This window comes from Malaclemys terrapin, chromosome 6 (assembly GCF_027887155.1).
Source record: "Malaclemys terrapin pileata isolate rMalTer1 chromosome 6, rMalTer1.hap1, whole genome shotgun sequence".
In the NCBI taxonomy this organism is placed as follows: Eukaryota; Metazoa; Chordata; order Testudines; family Emydidae; genus Malaclemys; species Malaclemys terrapin.
This window is the reverse complement of record NC_071510.1, coordinates 119296635-119311742: the sequence shown is the minus strand read 5'-3', so window position 1 is coordinate 119311742 and position 15108 is coordinate 119296635. Positions and strand designations below refer to the sequence as shown.

The 15108-nt window shown below is 42.9% G+C and overlaps 1 protein-coding gene across 3 annotated transcripts in view; it reads right to left on the bottom strand.

The window, feature by feature from the left end:
- The window catches only part of SMAD7 (SMAD family member 7), a 41622-nt gene extending 31504 nt beyond the window's left edge, over positions 1-10118 (bottom strand). Inside the window, exons 1-3 of one of the 3 annotated variants that reach the window (XM_054032886.1) lie at positions 8038-10118; positions 6618-6671; positions 312-383 (exon numbers count right to left, since the gene is read on the bottom strand). In XM_054032886.1, the coding sequence (XP_053888861.1) occupies positions 312-383; positions 6618-6671; positions 8038-8536 (625 nt within the window). In that variant the 5' untranslated portion in view covers positions 8537-10118. Of the gene's footprint in view, positions 1-311; positions 387-6617; positions 6672-8037 lie in introns of all 3 variants that reach the window. The other 2 variants (XM_054032885.1, XM_054032887.1) reach the window with 2 other exon arrangements.
- Positions 10119-15108: the final 4990 nt, after the last annotated feature.

Genomic DNA, 15108 nt, shown 5'->3' with positions numbered 1-15108 from the left:
AAGGATACAGTTGTAATTCACCTGCTCACTTCTCTATAAATAATCTATACCCTGTAGTGAACCACTCCCAAAATTCAATTTTTCCCCATAAGGTCCATCCATTCATCCCCAGGTGCCCAATTCCTGCTGAAAGTGAGTGGGCACTGGGAACCTAATTCCCCCTTTGAAAATTCTAGCCTAAGTGACCTGTAATCTTATACTGTCCCAGCATCATTCTTACTTCATTCACAGCCTAAAACCAACAGGCACTTTAGGTGCACTAGGAGTAAAGAGTCCTGAGTGAGTAAAGCATACCACAGATAATGTCTTACCTGAAAGCCCCCCAGGGGCTAGACAATTAGTTCCCCCTGTTTCAGTGGAGGAAGGCACAGAGTCTGGACAATCTGCTGCAGCAGAGGGAAAAAATAAGAAATTAATATATGTTAGTTTCTTAGCACGCTGTAAACAATGTCAAGAACAGAACACACATTCCAAAGTGTTCAACAGGAAGCTATTACTAATTGTCTGCACAGACACTGCCATTCATCATAATATATCCACCCTAAACTCATCACCCTTGTCTAAACTCTGCATTACCACTTAATCATTACTCAATGCACGCAAGAATTATATAAGGGCTGGAATCTTTTTGTCCAAGTACGGGTTAATGAAATCAGGTCTCCCATCTTTTAAGTAACTAACAGAGCTCCGAAAGAGTTTAAACGGCTGCTTTGTACCTTGAATCTAGTACACAACTAGGTTGGCCAGGTAGAAATATTAAATTTGAAAGAGAGAGAAAAATAATACTCCACTTTTGTCACAAATAGTCCAATGTCAACTTTACTCCTTTGCTCCTGTCTTTTTTGCTAGTTTCATTAAGAACTCATATACATTTTCCCTTCCACTGACTGTAAATTACTTGGCTTCCCCAGCGTGTTGTGTATGCACCAAAAAGGCCTGCCTGGACCAAATTCTCTCCATGCACCACTGAAGGGGCTTTTATGATGAAAGGAATCTGTCTCATTAGCTATTACTCTTGACATTTAGAAGTGTTCAATTCAGGGAGGGGCAAAGTTTGGCCCCCTGGTGTCCAAAAACTGCAACTGCCCCCTTTCTATAATTGCAGCATGAGGTCAATGTTGATCAACCTCTTTACTGCAGATGAACCCACACAAGCAATTTTTAATCATCTATCAGGGAAGATGCAAACATAAAGAAATACTGTGGTTGAAGGCATTTGCCGTCAAAAAAAAAAATCTAAATGTACATGCAACCCTTGGGCTGCTGGCAAGTTGCCACAATTGGTTACGCAAAATTAAGGCACCCTAAATTGCATCATTTCAGCTACAAACCATCTCTTTAGCAAGGGCCACAGCACCAAAGCTAGAGTTTTTTGTCCCCCACATTTTTTTCCCCAAGCACTCACTACTGAAAACCTAAGGAAAAAACGTGTGTGTGTATAATCTCATGTTATCAGAGTAAAGTATAATCCATAACAGGAATATACAGTTTAACAGGATACACTTAATCAAACTGAAAACAATAGGGGAGACAGGAAATGGACTTACTTGTGAAATACTGTATACTATACACTTTCTAAAATGTTTTTTAGTTTGTTTTCTATATTCTAAGGAAATATGCTTTTTTTTAACCCTGTCCGCTTGTCTATCTGAACAGATGACTCCCTTGTATCTTTCCCTTGAGATCGCTCTCAAATGTTTTTGCTGATGCTTTCCCGCAACACACTCACACCTTTCTGAATGCAGGTGTCAAAAATATGGTACTGGTTTGTACTACAGACTAGTGCTTCATATCCAGCTCTAATCTGCCTTGACATGAACATGTCGCACTCCCACTTGGGAGTCAATGTGAGACCTGTGCCATACATCAAAAAGCCATAATTTGCCCCTTATATGTCATCTTGCTCTAGGGTCAAATATAACAAGATTCTTCTGCTAGCAATGCAGACACACATGTTTAAGTAACTTGGGATCTATTCCTCAAGACTGCAGGAGACAGTCATAGCAATATGTCCACTTCTTCTCACTTAAAAACACACAATCCTAACCATAAAATTGCTGTGGAGATAAAGTAACCCTACAGTTTGAATTCAAACACAAAGAACAGCTCTCTGTTTCATCCTCAAGGTTGCACATTAGAAATCAGGCCTTATTCAGAGCCTCCCTAAAGCCTGGACCTTTGCCCGAGCATAGCTTTGCCCACTGATTTGGTCCCTCTTCACACTTCAATTGATCCCACTCCCTAATATCCAGCAGAAAATTCCTTTTATCAATTCATTTAAACCGAGAACTGCGCTTGGACACGGGCCTCACTTTAGAATAAGCCATTACTGAATGCACTGCTCATGTTCTCTCTCACACCCCAGCAGGCATAGGCTATGCAAAAGGCATGATGACCCTTTCCTGTTCCTTGCGTTAACCCTTGGCCAGTTGAGCCTTGCCTGCTTAGCATCATCCAGCCCTCATTCTGGCTGGTATGGAGCACTGTCATTTTTTAATATTTTTTTTATACCACTGAAATGCTCCAGGACTGAGTGGTTCATTTGAAGTTGCTCCATGTTAGCCCTTTCACCCCAGATTTCTTTGTAAAGTGCGCCATTTCCAAACGACATGAAATCATGTTCTTCACATCAACAGTGTAATGAGACTAGGGGCCTGGCCCTGAGAGGTGTGCCGTATTTCCTGCTACACCTTCAATTCCTATTAAAATCAACAACACTTGAGGACCACGAGCAATCCACGGGCCTTAGATGCTTAGCCTGAGGAGTTTTTTGCATCCTAATATGCAGGTGACAGACACACGAGAGATCCTAACTCTCCCCTGCAAACAGAAGTCAGTGGACGACCATCCAGTCTAGTGCCCAGAGTATATACTCTCTCAAGCAGAGGGGAGTGGAGAGTTAGAGCCAGAGCTAAGTTACCCCAGAATTCGGTCATGCTCACCCCCTAGGGGAAGTGGGGGGAAAGCACCTCATATTGCTCTTGGGAGACCTCTGTGACTGCCTCCAGAGGGAGCATATCCAGCCAGCCTCGGCCAGTAAAGACAGGTCAGCCTGATACACAGCCTTTGGGGGTGGGGTGAAAGGAAATAAGAGAAAAGGAATAGGACCTTTTAATACACACTGTTAAATCGCGGGACCAGCCACCTTCACAAATTCAAACACTAGAACTATTATAAATTAGCTGTGAGCCAGGAGAGCATTCCGAGTAGTAACATGCACGCAGGGCCACCAGTATCCAAGCCCAGGTGATGGAAAGAGTCATGGTTACCCCGCTCATGGATGCAAACCATGGACACGCGTTTCACTCTGCTAAAGCTCATCAGCATGGAACAGCAACCGGGTTTTTTTAGATAAACAGTATGTCAGCCTCTCTACTTTAGAGTTCATTGTACTGAACCCCCATCACGTTGCCTCTAAAATTCTGCATATCAGACCAGTCAAGGACATCTCCGACAACCTCCCATCCCCAGTGAGCATTTTCATTTGGGGTCTGAATCTGCAGTCCTAACGCAGATAACACTGCCACTGAAGCTAATGGGAAAGAATGAAGGACTGCAGATTCAGGTTCTTAGTAAGAGAATTAGTGAAAATCATTTAAGGCACAGCAAATCTGCACATCATCTTGGAGTCTGTTCCCAGATTTGTTAGAGACATGCTGTGTGGCCTTAGTCAAGTCACCTAACGTTCCTGACTCTTAGCTGTCCCATCTGTACAGTTAATGTATTAATAAGCTAACTTACAGGGGGGGCTAGGAGGCTTCATTCACATTTATAAAAGCTTTTAGATACTTGCATGAGTGGTGCTAGGTAAAGGCCTGATCCTGCAACCCCTCCTCATGCATTAGTCCCCCTCACTTGCGTTGGAATTGTGTGTTTCTGTGAAGGATTGCAGGACCTAACCAGAAGTGCGTAAGTATTATTATTGGTACTACCATGCTTCATACCAATGTGAGATGTCCAGGTTACTGTTAGATACACTTCTCCTTAGCAGTAGCTACAGACAGTTCTTCTAGACTGTCAAGGTGTAAATGGAAAGATCTTTGCTAACTGTTTTAACTGTGCTAGTAAAATGGCTTTGCCATGCCTGGACAGTCTACATTCTCTTCCTGTTTTCCCAAAGGTGGAACGCTGGTGAATAGTGAGGACAGGACTCCTTCTTGCTTAAAATGGTTCGGATTTGAACACCTTTCCCTTGTAAGCTAATATTCCTCTCTCTCACTTAACCAACCTAAGGCAAATAATATTTGACACAATGCTTGGAAATATATGAATTTGGGTCACCTAGGATCCCAGCAAGGTTCTGTCAGCCACAGGAGATAGCAATGATAGAGAACTTAATGTCTGTGTATCTCATTCTCTCAACAACAGCTTTGATGAAAGAGGAAGCAAAAGAAAAAAAAAGAAGCCAGCAGTTGTAACAACCACCTGCAATGACAGACTTATAGACTTCTGTTTGTCTCTGTCATTGTTCCATGTATTACATTATTCAGAGTTCAACTGCCAAACGGATTTTTTTTTTTAATTAAACTTTTTGGTGAGTAACCAGTTGTTTTTGAGTTTCCGATTGGCAGCATTAATCACTTCCTATTGGCTGATACGAAGAACTTTTCCTTTCGAAATGGCACATTCATGTTCTGCGGCTTTTCTGTTTACACACATTTTGCTACCTTATGTCAACACTTGCTAATGAATAAATATATCACTCCACTAACTGAAAATGAGGTCCTGGCAAAGGTAGATTGGATGTTTAAACCCTGCTAATAGATTTATCCTAACATCTTTCCAGGAAACTGAAGGCAATCATTAACCCCTCTTTCCTATAGCTTTATGTTGGCTGTTATCCTCCTGAACACTTTACAAATTAGTTTATGCCCTATGCAAAAAGTCATTATTAGGGGGAAATTACATATGCAAATCTAAGCACGTGAAGTTTCTATGGAACCATTCTGTTATCCATTCGAGAATTTGTCTAAATGATAACTCTCTTTCTCTAATAACAAAATTCTTTACTACTCAGTAGACTCTTTGCCTGTGTAAAGAAACAATCCTTTAAAATCAAAGCAACTAGTAAATGTAAGTAGCACTCGTAAGGGAAGTAGGATATAATAACACGGATATCTCCTCATTAATTAGTGAACATTTGTCTAGTGTTCTTTAATGCTCAGGCAAAATATTATATGCTTTGTGACCCATTCATTTATTAAGCAGCTGTGTCTGTTTCCACATGGAAAGAGAAAACTCCTTATATTAATCAGAGTTTACAGTGGAGAAAATCAACCTGGTTAAAAGGGTCCAGTACTGAAGACACTAAATACTTTCCTATGAGGTGCTAAGCACCTTAACTTCAATGGGAGTTGACATCACAAGAGACACTCATCTGGATGGGGCCCTATGCTCATTTCCCAGGTTTCTAAAATATCCTCATAACTTACAGCACACTCCCCCTTCCCCACTTTTAATAGCATTTACTAAAAGACACTTTAAAATGAAAAGAGAAACCTATCAGGCAAGCCCCTCGGGGTTTTAACATTTCTTGAACTTCAGAAACTAGCCAACTTCAACAAACTGAATAGCAATTATTTTAGAAAATCAGCTATTTTAGAAAAACAGCCCTGAAACTGGAACAAACCGAGGAACAAAGCTATTTTAAACTCCCTTTTTAAAAGTAAAGTACTAAGTTTACATATGGTGCTGCATGACTTTAGGACACAACCAGAAAGACAATTGTGTTATAATCAATACTTTGATCCATTCATTCATCTTCAGAAAGATATGAAGGGGCTTGGTGGAGCTCTGCGCCTCCCTGATTTCATCCCCATTTCCGATTTTCACTAAACCTGTCTCCTTCCACAGTGCCTGTCCTATTTATCTAACACAGGGCGAGCTTGCTGCCAACCAGAAGTTTATGCAGACAACCGCAACAGAGCTTGGTGCCAGCCTCAAATGGGCTTCTGCCCTGGCACGATGCCATTCAATTACAAGCAACAGGCATGAAGAGCTATGTTAGAAACTTTTAGCTCCCCTCCATATTTTTTTAATTTGGTAATGCTTAATTACAGATGATTTTTTTTTTGTAAACGGAAGATTTATACAACCACATTTGCCAACACTTATTTGTATCCTTATTCAACAAAAATTAATGTTCCTAGAATCCTTTGCTGTACCTTGTACCAATCTAATTCCATTAGAATTCAAATACAGTGAGTTGACAAGTCATGCATTTTGCATTTACTACTTACAATTGTAAACTGAATTAGGAAGACTTTATACATCTTGCAGATATTCATGAAGCAACGTTGGCAAAACCTACTGACTCACATTATTTTTATGTGCCTACCCATCCTGAGTTTTCAAGTTACTTGGTACAAGTACATCTAGAAAAGGCAACAATGTAAATGGACTACCTACTATAGTTCCTGGGTTTTAAAACTAGAGGTTTTCTTAGCCAAATCATATACTAAATCATTGGGGTGGCAAAGGGGCAAAAATCCCACAGAAACAGCCAAAAAGTGAAATGCGTAAGAAATATAACAAAGGAAGGAGACATCCCCCCTGAGAAAGGCATGTTTTCCCTTTTTATCTGAAGACAGTAGCCTACTTTTTAAAGGTCTACTTACCAGTTGGTTTGAGAAAATCCATTGGATATCTGGAGTAGGGTGGAGGGGGAGACTCTGGAATTAGAAAAGCACAGAGAAAATAAAGGCAGAGCCATGAGAAAAAAAGATAGGAACTTATGATAACAGTGGCATTCTTTTAGCAAAACTGTTTGTCTTAGCTCTGGGGGTTGGAGGCAGGGCAGCTAGGCGGTGATTGCCTTGATATTTAGCTGTCAGATAAACAAAAGGGGCCGCCTGGCGCCAGTCTCCTTGCTATCTGCTACTCTGGCTGTCTGATCAGGGCCTCCTTGGCTCGGCTAAAACACTCCAGCACTGGAAATCACCAACTGATCCAGACTGCCAGATAATCCTTGCTAGCTGCACACACATTTAACATTTCACAGAAAAGGGAAAAAAGAAGTGGCAAGAAAAAAAAAAACCAAGTGCTGCCGTTTTTTACCTCTCTCCCCCTCCCACAACTCTACCCACTACTCAGAACTGGATGATTTCTATTCTACACCAACTAAGCAAAGTTTACAAGTAATTGCAATGTTTAAACACGGGCGGGGGGTGGAATGCAAGTCAGGGATCGCTCTTTTAGGCCATCGGGGAGGTAGCATGGGAGTTAAACGTGCCAAAACAACAACAACAACAACAACCCATTTCCATTAACAAAAGAAAATGGCATTTGAAAACTTTCCTTCTTTTTCTTTTTTGCCACTGGCGGATCAAACGCTGTGAAACTTTTCTGGGTCTTATTTGGAAAGCGAAGTCTGCTGACTGCAGGAGAGGGAAGCATGCTTGCATCGGACAAACTGGAACCCATAAATTATGCGTTCTCTTGTTAAGGGGTGGTGGAGGATTTGTGAACCACTAACTTCCAATGTTGGGTTGCTTTGTAAATCCCAGACTGGCTGGGAATTCTGTTAAACATTAGATCAAGGGATTCATTTTCTACAGCAAAGCAGACCTAGATTATGACTGTTCCCTGGGACCTCTGCAAAACACCAGCCCGACATAAGGCAAAATTATCTTCTGAATATCATTTGACGGGTTCAAGGCACCTACACATTTCCCTTTTTGTACACAGCCTCCTCCACAAATACAGTAGTGAACCACATCCTTCTTTTACGGCAGGTATGAATTCACACACGGCGTTGACAAAGAGAAAACCCGCCGTGCCAGAAGAGAGGCAGGCAAAAACTGCAACCCTAACTCAGACAACACTTCCATAGGATTACGTGGGAATGTTGCCGGAGTAAAAGTGGGAAGCCTCGGCCATTATGTGTGTCACAAACACAGACAATATCCTAGATCATCTGTCCATCCTAAGAACCAATTTTGTACTATCCCTGCCCGGTTTTCTGTTCATACAACAGTCCCCCCCGTTCGCCACCCCTACCCACCCCAGCTCTGAGTTTGTGTGTGCCTTCAGCCATACCTAGTTCACAGAGCCTGCTGAGGTGGTGGGGATTGCAGCAGACCAGCTCCGGGTGAGTTTTTCCATAAGATTCACAGCAACATAACCTCTTCACTTCCGAGCAATGCCTGAGATCTGGCCACCTGAATACTTTACACAGCAGCAAAGGGAGAGAGTACCAATGCTGACCCAGCTTGGAGTCCACCTTGCCGGGCAAGAGGAGGCAGGAGGTCCGCGCGCCCCCTTTGGACTCCACCGCTTGCAAGAGCACCTCCAGTTGTTTCTCCTTCAGCCTCTTCAGGACCGCGTGGGTCAGCGCTTTCAATTCCGCCTCCGAGCCGAGGTGAGCCTTGGTGATCTTCCCCGACTTGCCCATGCAGCAGCCCCGGCCGCCTCCAGCCCCATGCGCCCGGCCGTCCGCTGCTGTTTCACCGGGCTCACCTTCCTCCTCCTCCCCGCCGCCGGGCGCACGGCTCCTCCAGAGTCGCCGGACGAGCACCGATCGTTTGGTCCTGAACATGCGGGACGAGAAGAAGGTTTCCCGGCTAAAAAACGAGCATGTCGTCCGCAAATCATGAAGAATCCGGGATCCGAGTCCAGGCAGCAAACACAAGCAGCCTGAAATGATAGGGATGGAGTGGGGAGGAGGGTTGTTGGTGGTGGTGGTGGTGGAAGAACTAAAGCAATCTGTAACATATGCCAGTCTCTTAAAGGGTTGGGGGGGTTCCTCTGTCTCTCTTAAATCCTTCAAAAATCCACTGAAAATCTTATTTTCCACCTTTATATAGGAACTGGGAAAAAATATAAACTGAAAGACATGGGGGAGGATCAATGTTCAGTGTAACAGAAGAATTGCAGAAAACATGCCCCCCAAACAGAGAAGGGAATAACAGATCTTCTCGCGTTGCCGGTCTGTCAAAGCGATTGCAAAACCTTTAGATCACATTTGGTTTCAGACGAGGATGACTGTTAGAAATAAAAAAGAAAAAGAAATAATAAAGGTCTTCCCCACCCCCCAAAAATGTTTTGTTGCAAAACCAAGGCACAAGATTAAAAAAAAAAACTATTTCCTTAGTAATAACATATCCACAGATTCCATCAAAAAAGCTTTTGGGGGGGATTGGGAAAAAAGGAATTTCTATAAGATAGGGTGGATTTTTTTAAAAAAAGAGCCAAAATAACGTAGCATGTTTTTAAAACCCTAAAATTTGGACGTTTGAATTAATAATCAAAATGTTTTAAAAAATAAAAATGCATCCAAGAGTGTTACATCCTTTAAAAAAAAAGCCCAACTCGTCCTGTTCCTTTTTTTCCTTCTTCTTATCAAAGATTTTAATCCACACAAAAAAAAATCCTCAAGGCGGTTGCTAATATAGATCTATGTATTTTTAAAAAGTGGGGAGTCTGTCTTTCCTTCCAAAAGGCTTGATCCGCTCCCTCTCTGTCCGCCTGTCTTTCAGAAAGACCAGGAGCTAGGGACAGGTTTTGTGTTTTTTTTAAATACAGTTGCCCCCACCTCTCCTCCCACCCAGCCCTTAAAAAATAAAAGCGACGGACGGGTGAGAAGTGACAGGGGATGATCCTATAATGACAGGAGCTGAAATGATCACCAGCCCCCCCAGTCTCTCCGCTGTCTCGCTCTCTCTCTAGTAAATGCTAATGCAGCCTTTAGCTCTTCGTCCTTCTCTTCTGGCTGCAGCTCCCCTCCTCCAAGGCAGCCTTTCCAGTCCTTGCATCGGCTACCAACACACACAGCACACACACACTCACAAAAAAAGCAGCTCCTTTCGCTTGGCTCGCCTGGTTTGCTTTGCTTTTTTTTTTTTCCTCCTTCCCCTCCTTTTTTCCACTCCCTTCTTCCTTCACAGTGAGCTCAGTGGAGAAGATCCTGTCTCCCCCACGCACACCTTCTTTCTTCCCTGAAGCGAGAGAGGGGGAGTTCCTGGTCCTTTGGAGGGGGTGGCCTGCGAAGAGGAGGGGGGGTTTCCAAATGGAGGTGGCTATTACCTAGCAGTGCCCAGGGTCTCTCTGCCTCTGCGTCTGGGCGGCTGCCGCTGCTGCCATCCGCCAGCTCTTCCCTCTAGCCAGCCAACAGCCTCCTCCTCGCTGCTTTGCCTCGGTGACGCGCAGTATCGCGGCCCAGCCCCGGCCCCCAATCACGTGGGCGTCTAGACACCCAGTCGCTTTAAAAAAAAAAAAAAAAAAAAGTGATTGTGTTGCGCAAACAACAGCTCGGGTTTCTAAAAGCTATTTTTTTCCCCCTGAAGTCTGGAGAGAGAGAGAGAGAGGAGGGGAGCGGGCAGGGGAAGTGTATAGAATTCACATCCCATTCAACCCATACCTCCATTCTCTTTTTTAAAAAATGATCAAGATGCAGTGCCCCAAGGAAGTGATTGCTCATGGAGATGGACTCTTTCTCAGTGAGATGCTGCTGTTAGGGGTAGTTGGGTAGAATTTTTTTTTGGTTTGCATTCGCATTCAGAAAGAGTTTGCAGTCTCATTCTTGACATTTTTGTTTTTCTGCATGCTAGATTATTACTGTTATTTGTGGCTCCTTTTGCATTGAAGTTAGTGGCAGATTTGTTTTTTGTAGGGTGCAGGTGGAGCAGGGGGTTGGGCCCTTCGTAAAGAAAATGTATAATGAATACCTTGCATAAAAGATGCTTTTCAGATGGGTAATAAAAGGGGGTTTGGAAAATACCCAGAAAAAGTCAGAGCTAAACCCTGGAATCAGATTGTTCAGTGTCAACCCCTGTGACTGTCCAGAGGCCCTGTATCTGACTGCAGGATGGAGGCCTAAGACCAGGGGTGGGCAAACTTTTTGGCCCGAGGGCCACATCGGGGTCGTTCCGAAACTGTATGGAGGGCAGGTAGGGAAGGCTGTGCCTCTCCAAATAGCCTGACCCCGCCCCCTATCCGCCTCCTCCCACTTCCCGCCCGCTGACTGCCCCCCTCAGAACCACCGACCCATCCAACCCCCTCTGCTCCTTGTCCTCTGACTGCCCCCTCCCAGGACCCCCGTCCCTAACCGCCCCCCCAGGATCCCACCCCCTATCCAATCCCCCTCCCGCTCCCTGTCCCCTGACTGCCCCAACCCCTATACACACCCCTGCCCCCTGACAGGCCCCCCAGGACTCCCACACCCATCCAACCCCCCCCACTCCCCGCCCCCTTACCATGCCACTCTGAGCAGCAGGACTGGCAGCTGCGCCACCCAGCCGGAGCCAGACATGCTGCTACGCTGCCCGGCAGGAGCTCACAGCCCTGCCATCCAGAGTGCTGGCCGCATGGCGAGCTGAGGCTGCGGGGGAGGAGGGACAGCAGAGGAGGGGCTGGGGGCTAGCCTCCCTGGCCGGGAGCTCAAGGGCCGGGCAGGACATCTGGCCTGCGGGTCATAGTTTGCCCACCTCTGCCTAAAACCATGGTTGTGTACAACAAATAACTAAATTGAAATATTAAAAAAAAATCTATGAAAGAAACCAACAGTTAAAGTTAATTTGTATAGCCAAAGACAGGTACAATGTAAAACACTTTGCACTTGCACAGCACTTGTCATCAGAGGTGGGTAAATGTTAGTTATTACCCCTTTCTTACAGGCGAAGCAAATGAGACCGATGTTAATAAAACATCTTAACACCACTTTGCACTGTATGGTACCATGCTTCAAAGGACCTTACATTTTTACTAAATTAAGCCTTTGTGCACCCCTGTGAAGTCAGCATTATTACACCAGTTTTGCAGAGGGGTAAACTGGGATACAGCGGTTAAGTGACGTATATGTGCTCTGCTTTAATCCTGAGAACCACAGTCCTGCACACACTGACACAGGTAAGTAGTCCTTTGGATTTAATGGGATTATTCATATGCATAAGTGTTGTCTGAGTCCAGACCGAGACCAACAAGTGAGTTGCTTAAGGTCATACGGTAAGTCAGTTACAGAGTTGGAGACAGAACCAAGTTTCCAAAATCACATGCTCTGAACACTAGCTGCTATAAACAAACCTAATTCCAAAGTAATTGCAGTGAAATAAACAAGACAAAACCCATAAAACACAGACAGCCCAAGAGTTATTATTCTAAAAAGTCCTAGAATGTACATACTGTAGATGCACTGCATTCCTGGAATTGACTTCTCCAGGTGCTTTGGGTGCACAAGGAATGCAAGATCAAATGTAGGCCCTATCCTGCAAATACACACGTCAGGCCTCAATGCATAAAAGTTGTTAGTGTTATTGGCAGGATCAAGGCCTATGGTAGTTAGAAGCCAGATCTTTAGGGCTGGCTTGCAAAATTCTAGAGAAAACATACCGTCCTGGGAATAAAATCTACTCACCTATCCTGTATCCATATGATTGGTGATAATAAAAGACAAATATTTTATTTGCCCATGTTTTATTTGCTAAGGGCATGTGGGTGGAGAATTTATCAAGACTGATTTAAGGCTTTATGGGGGAGGTAATGGGAAGTTAGACATCAGAAATTTCACCCTGAACTCAGTTAGACTGTCTTTTTGTTCTGTGTTTGTACAGAGCCCAGCGGGTTCCATGACTAGAGCTCCCAGGTGCTACAGGGCTATAAATAAATACTACTACTACTACTATATTCCAGGTGTAAATGTAAGCTTGCTTAACAAGTTGGGCCACCACATTCTGCAATTTCTGAAAGATGCAGCCCCTTGGGGAGTGCACTGCAGTAATCTAACCTTAAAGTAACAAAGGATTAATGGCCTGGGCCAGGGCGACAGCCAGGGCGTCAGCTTTTCAGTTTGCTGCACGCTCTAGTACAGTGCAATCTTTTTTTTTTTTTAATGGTCACTTTGGTGAAAAATTGAAAATAAATTACATTTCTTTATTTTAATATCTCTTTCACAAGCCTCAGAGGTGACCTTATTTTTTAAACCGTCTCCTCTTTTTATTATAGCAAAGTATAGAATCTCAAAACCTTTTCACTGTGGAACATATGATAACCTGAAAAAGAGATACTTTGCCTCTTTTCTGCGATACTGAAAGACCAGATTAGATTAGACACACCTGTTACCACGTGCATTATACTCTTCTTTTATGTCAAAAGCTGCCCAAGCGATTATAAATGAGGTGGATTCAAATAATTTGTTCACAGTGAGTCAGGTGTATAATCTTTCCTTTGTAATCATCACATTTTCTATTGTGACTTATGTTTGCAATATTAGTTATTTTGGTGATAGTAATCCCGAGATTACTATATATACAAATCAGAGTGACAAGACTAGTAACTAGCAATATGCCATGCCAGGACAGTGTGGTCCAATGGACAGAGCACAAAACTGGAACTCAGGTGACTTGGGTACTTCTTCCAGCTCTGCTACTGATTCACTATGTGACCTAGGGCAAATCACTTTGCCACTAGCTTCAGTAGGAAGCTCAACTTTTCTGCACCTCAGTTTCCCCATCTGTGAAATGGGGATACAAATACTTGTCCTCCTTTGTAAAGTACCTTGAGCTCTGCAGGTGAAAATTATTGTACTGTTTGGAACAAATTGACTATTTAATTATCCCTGTATAGCTTAATTAAATGTCACAAAGAAAAATTTTAAATCCATAACCTGTTAAAATTTGCAAATATTCTGTTTTTTAACTTAATTTTTTCACTATTTATCTTAAAAACAGAGTCTCACCCCCCCATATTATACCTCTTCCAATCATTAGTTCTGTTTTATTTTTCTTGAAACCTAGATGTATGTGTCCTTATGGAAGTGGGCACGTGTCTAAAATGGAAGGAATAAAAAAAGTATGTGTTCTCTTTTTTTGCAATGGCTACTGTATGATATCTGATTTGTTAGGCCAAACCAGTTTATTTAAATCACACAAATAGGCCCATTAAAGCCACAGTATATGTTAATATCAACTATGCCCAGGTTTTACTGTATTTGTTCATTGGCAAGTAGATGTGAACCAAGTATCTCCTCTTCTGGAAGACAGGTAATCAGGAAGCAAGAAAACACAAGTTGAAATACAGGGGAAATGACAAATGTCATTCAGATAATGGTAGTGGGGGTTGTCAGCCTGTCTGCTCAATTTACTCTTGGGAGTGGTCCCATCATGTGAAACTCAGCTGTGATGTAACTCCAGGGAATGAGATAAATTTATCCCATGAACTTTAAAGAGCCTATTTGTTTGATTTAAATAAACTGGGTTTGGCCTAACAAACAGACAAAAATTTCTCAACCATGTAATCTGTAGGTGAGTTTTAATCTGCTTTCCCAACTTGATTTTTTTTTTTTTAACAAGAGGAAGAAAAAGTAATTTGAACATACAAATTAAATCCATCATCAAGAATAGGGACACATACATTTGATAATGCAAGTGAAATCAAATTCAAATAAAAACTGTATCCTTTTTTCCAGACACCATTCATATGGAGGTTTCTGGAGACCTTTCTGTTACTCAATTGTCTTTGAAAAGTTAAAGGTGAGTGATAAACTGGAATTAATTTGCATTGCAATTCAGCATTTGACAGACAGTTGGAGCCAGGGCACTATTAACCTAATTGCTTTTCTAACAGCACCAGGGTGTGAGACGCAGCAAAGACACACACACAAAAGATAAAATGAGGGCGTAAAACCTTTTCCTGACATCATTACCAGACATATACAGACAAAGATGATCCCTCTTCATGCACTTTCTGGGCTAGGATTGGATCCATAACAAATATGTGTTATTTTTTCTCTTTTGGGAATAGCTCTGGGTGATGATATTTACAAATAATTAACAATATGTAGGCAGGAACAAGTCTGTCTGAAGAGAGGAAGGCAAGAAGGAAAATGATGGAGATTTCATGTACTCTAGTGGCACTCCATGCAGATTAACAATAGTTAAGCTTGTGTCCCTTTCTTCTGTTATCATAGAATGTCAGGGTTGGAAGGGACCTCAGGAGGATCATCTAGTCCAACCCCCTGCTCAAAGCAGGACCAATCCCCAGTTAGATTTTTGCCCCAAATCTCTAAATGGCCCCCTCAAAAATTGAACTCACAACCCTGGGTTTAGTAGGATAAGGGTCAAACCACTGAGCTATCCCCAACCCCATAAACTTTTATTTTCAGGAGCTTGCAAGCAA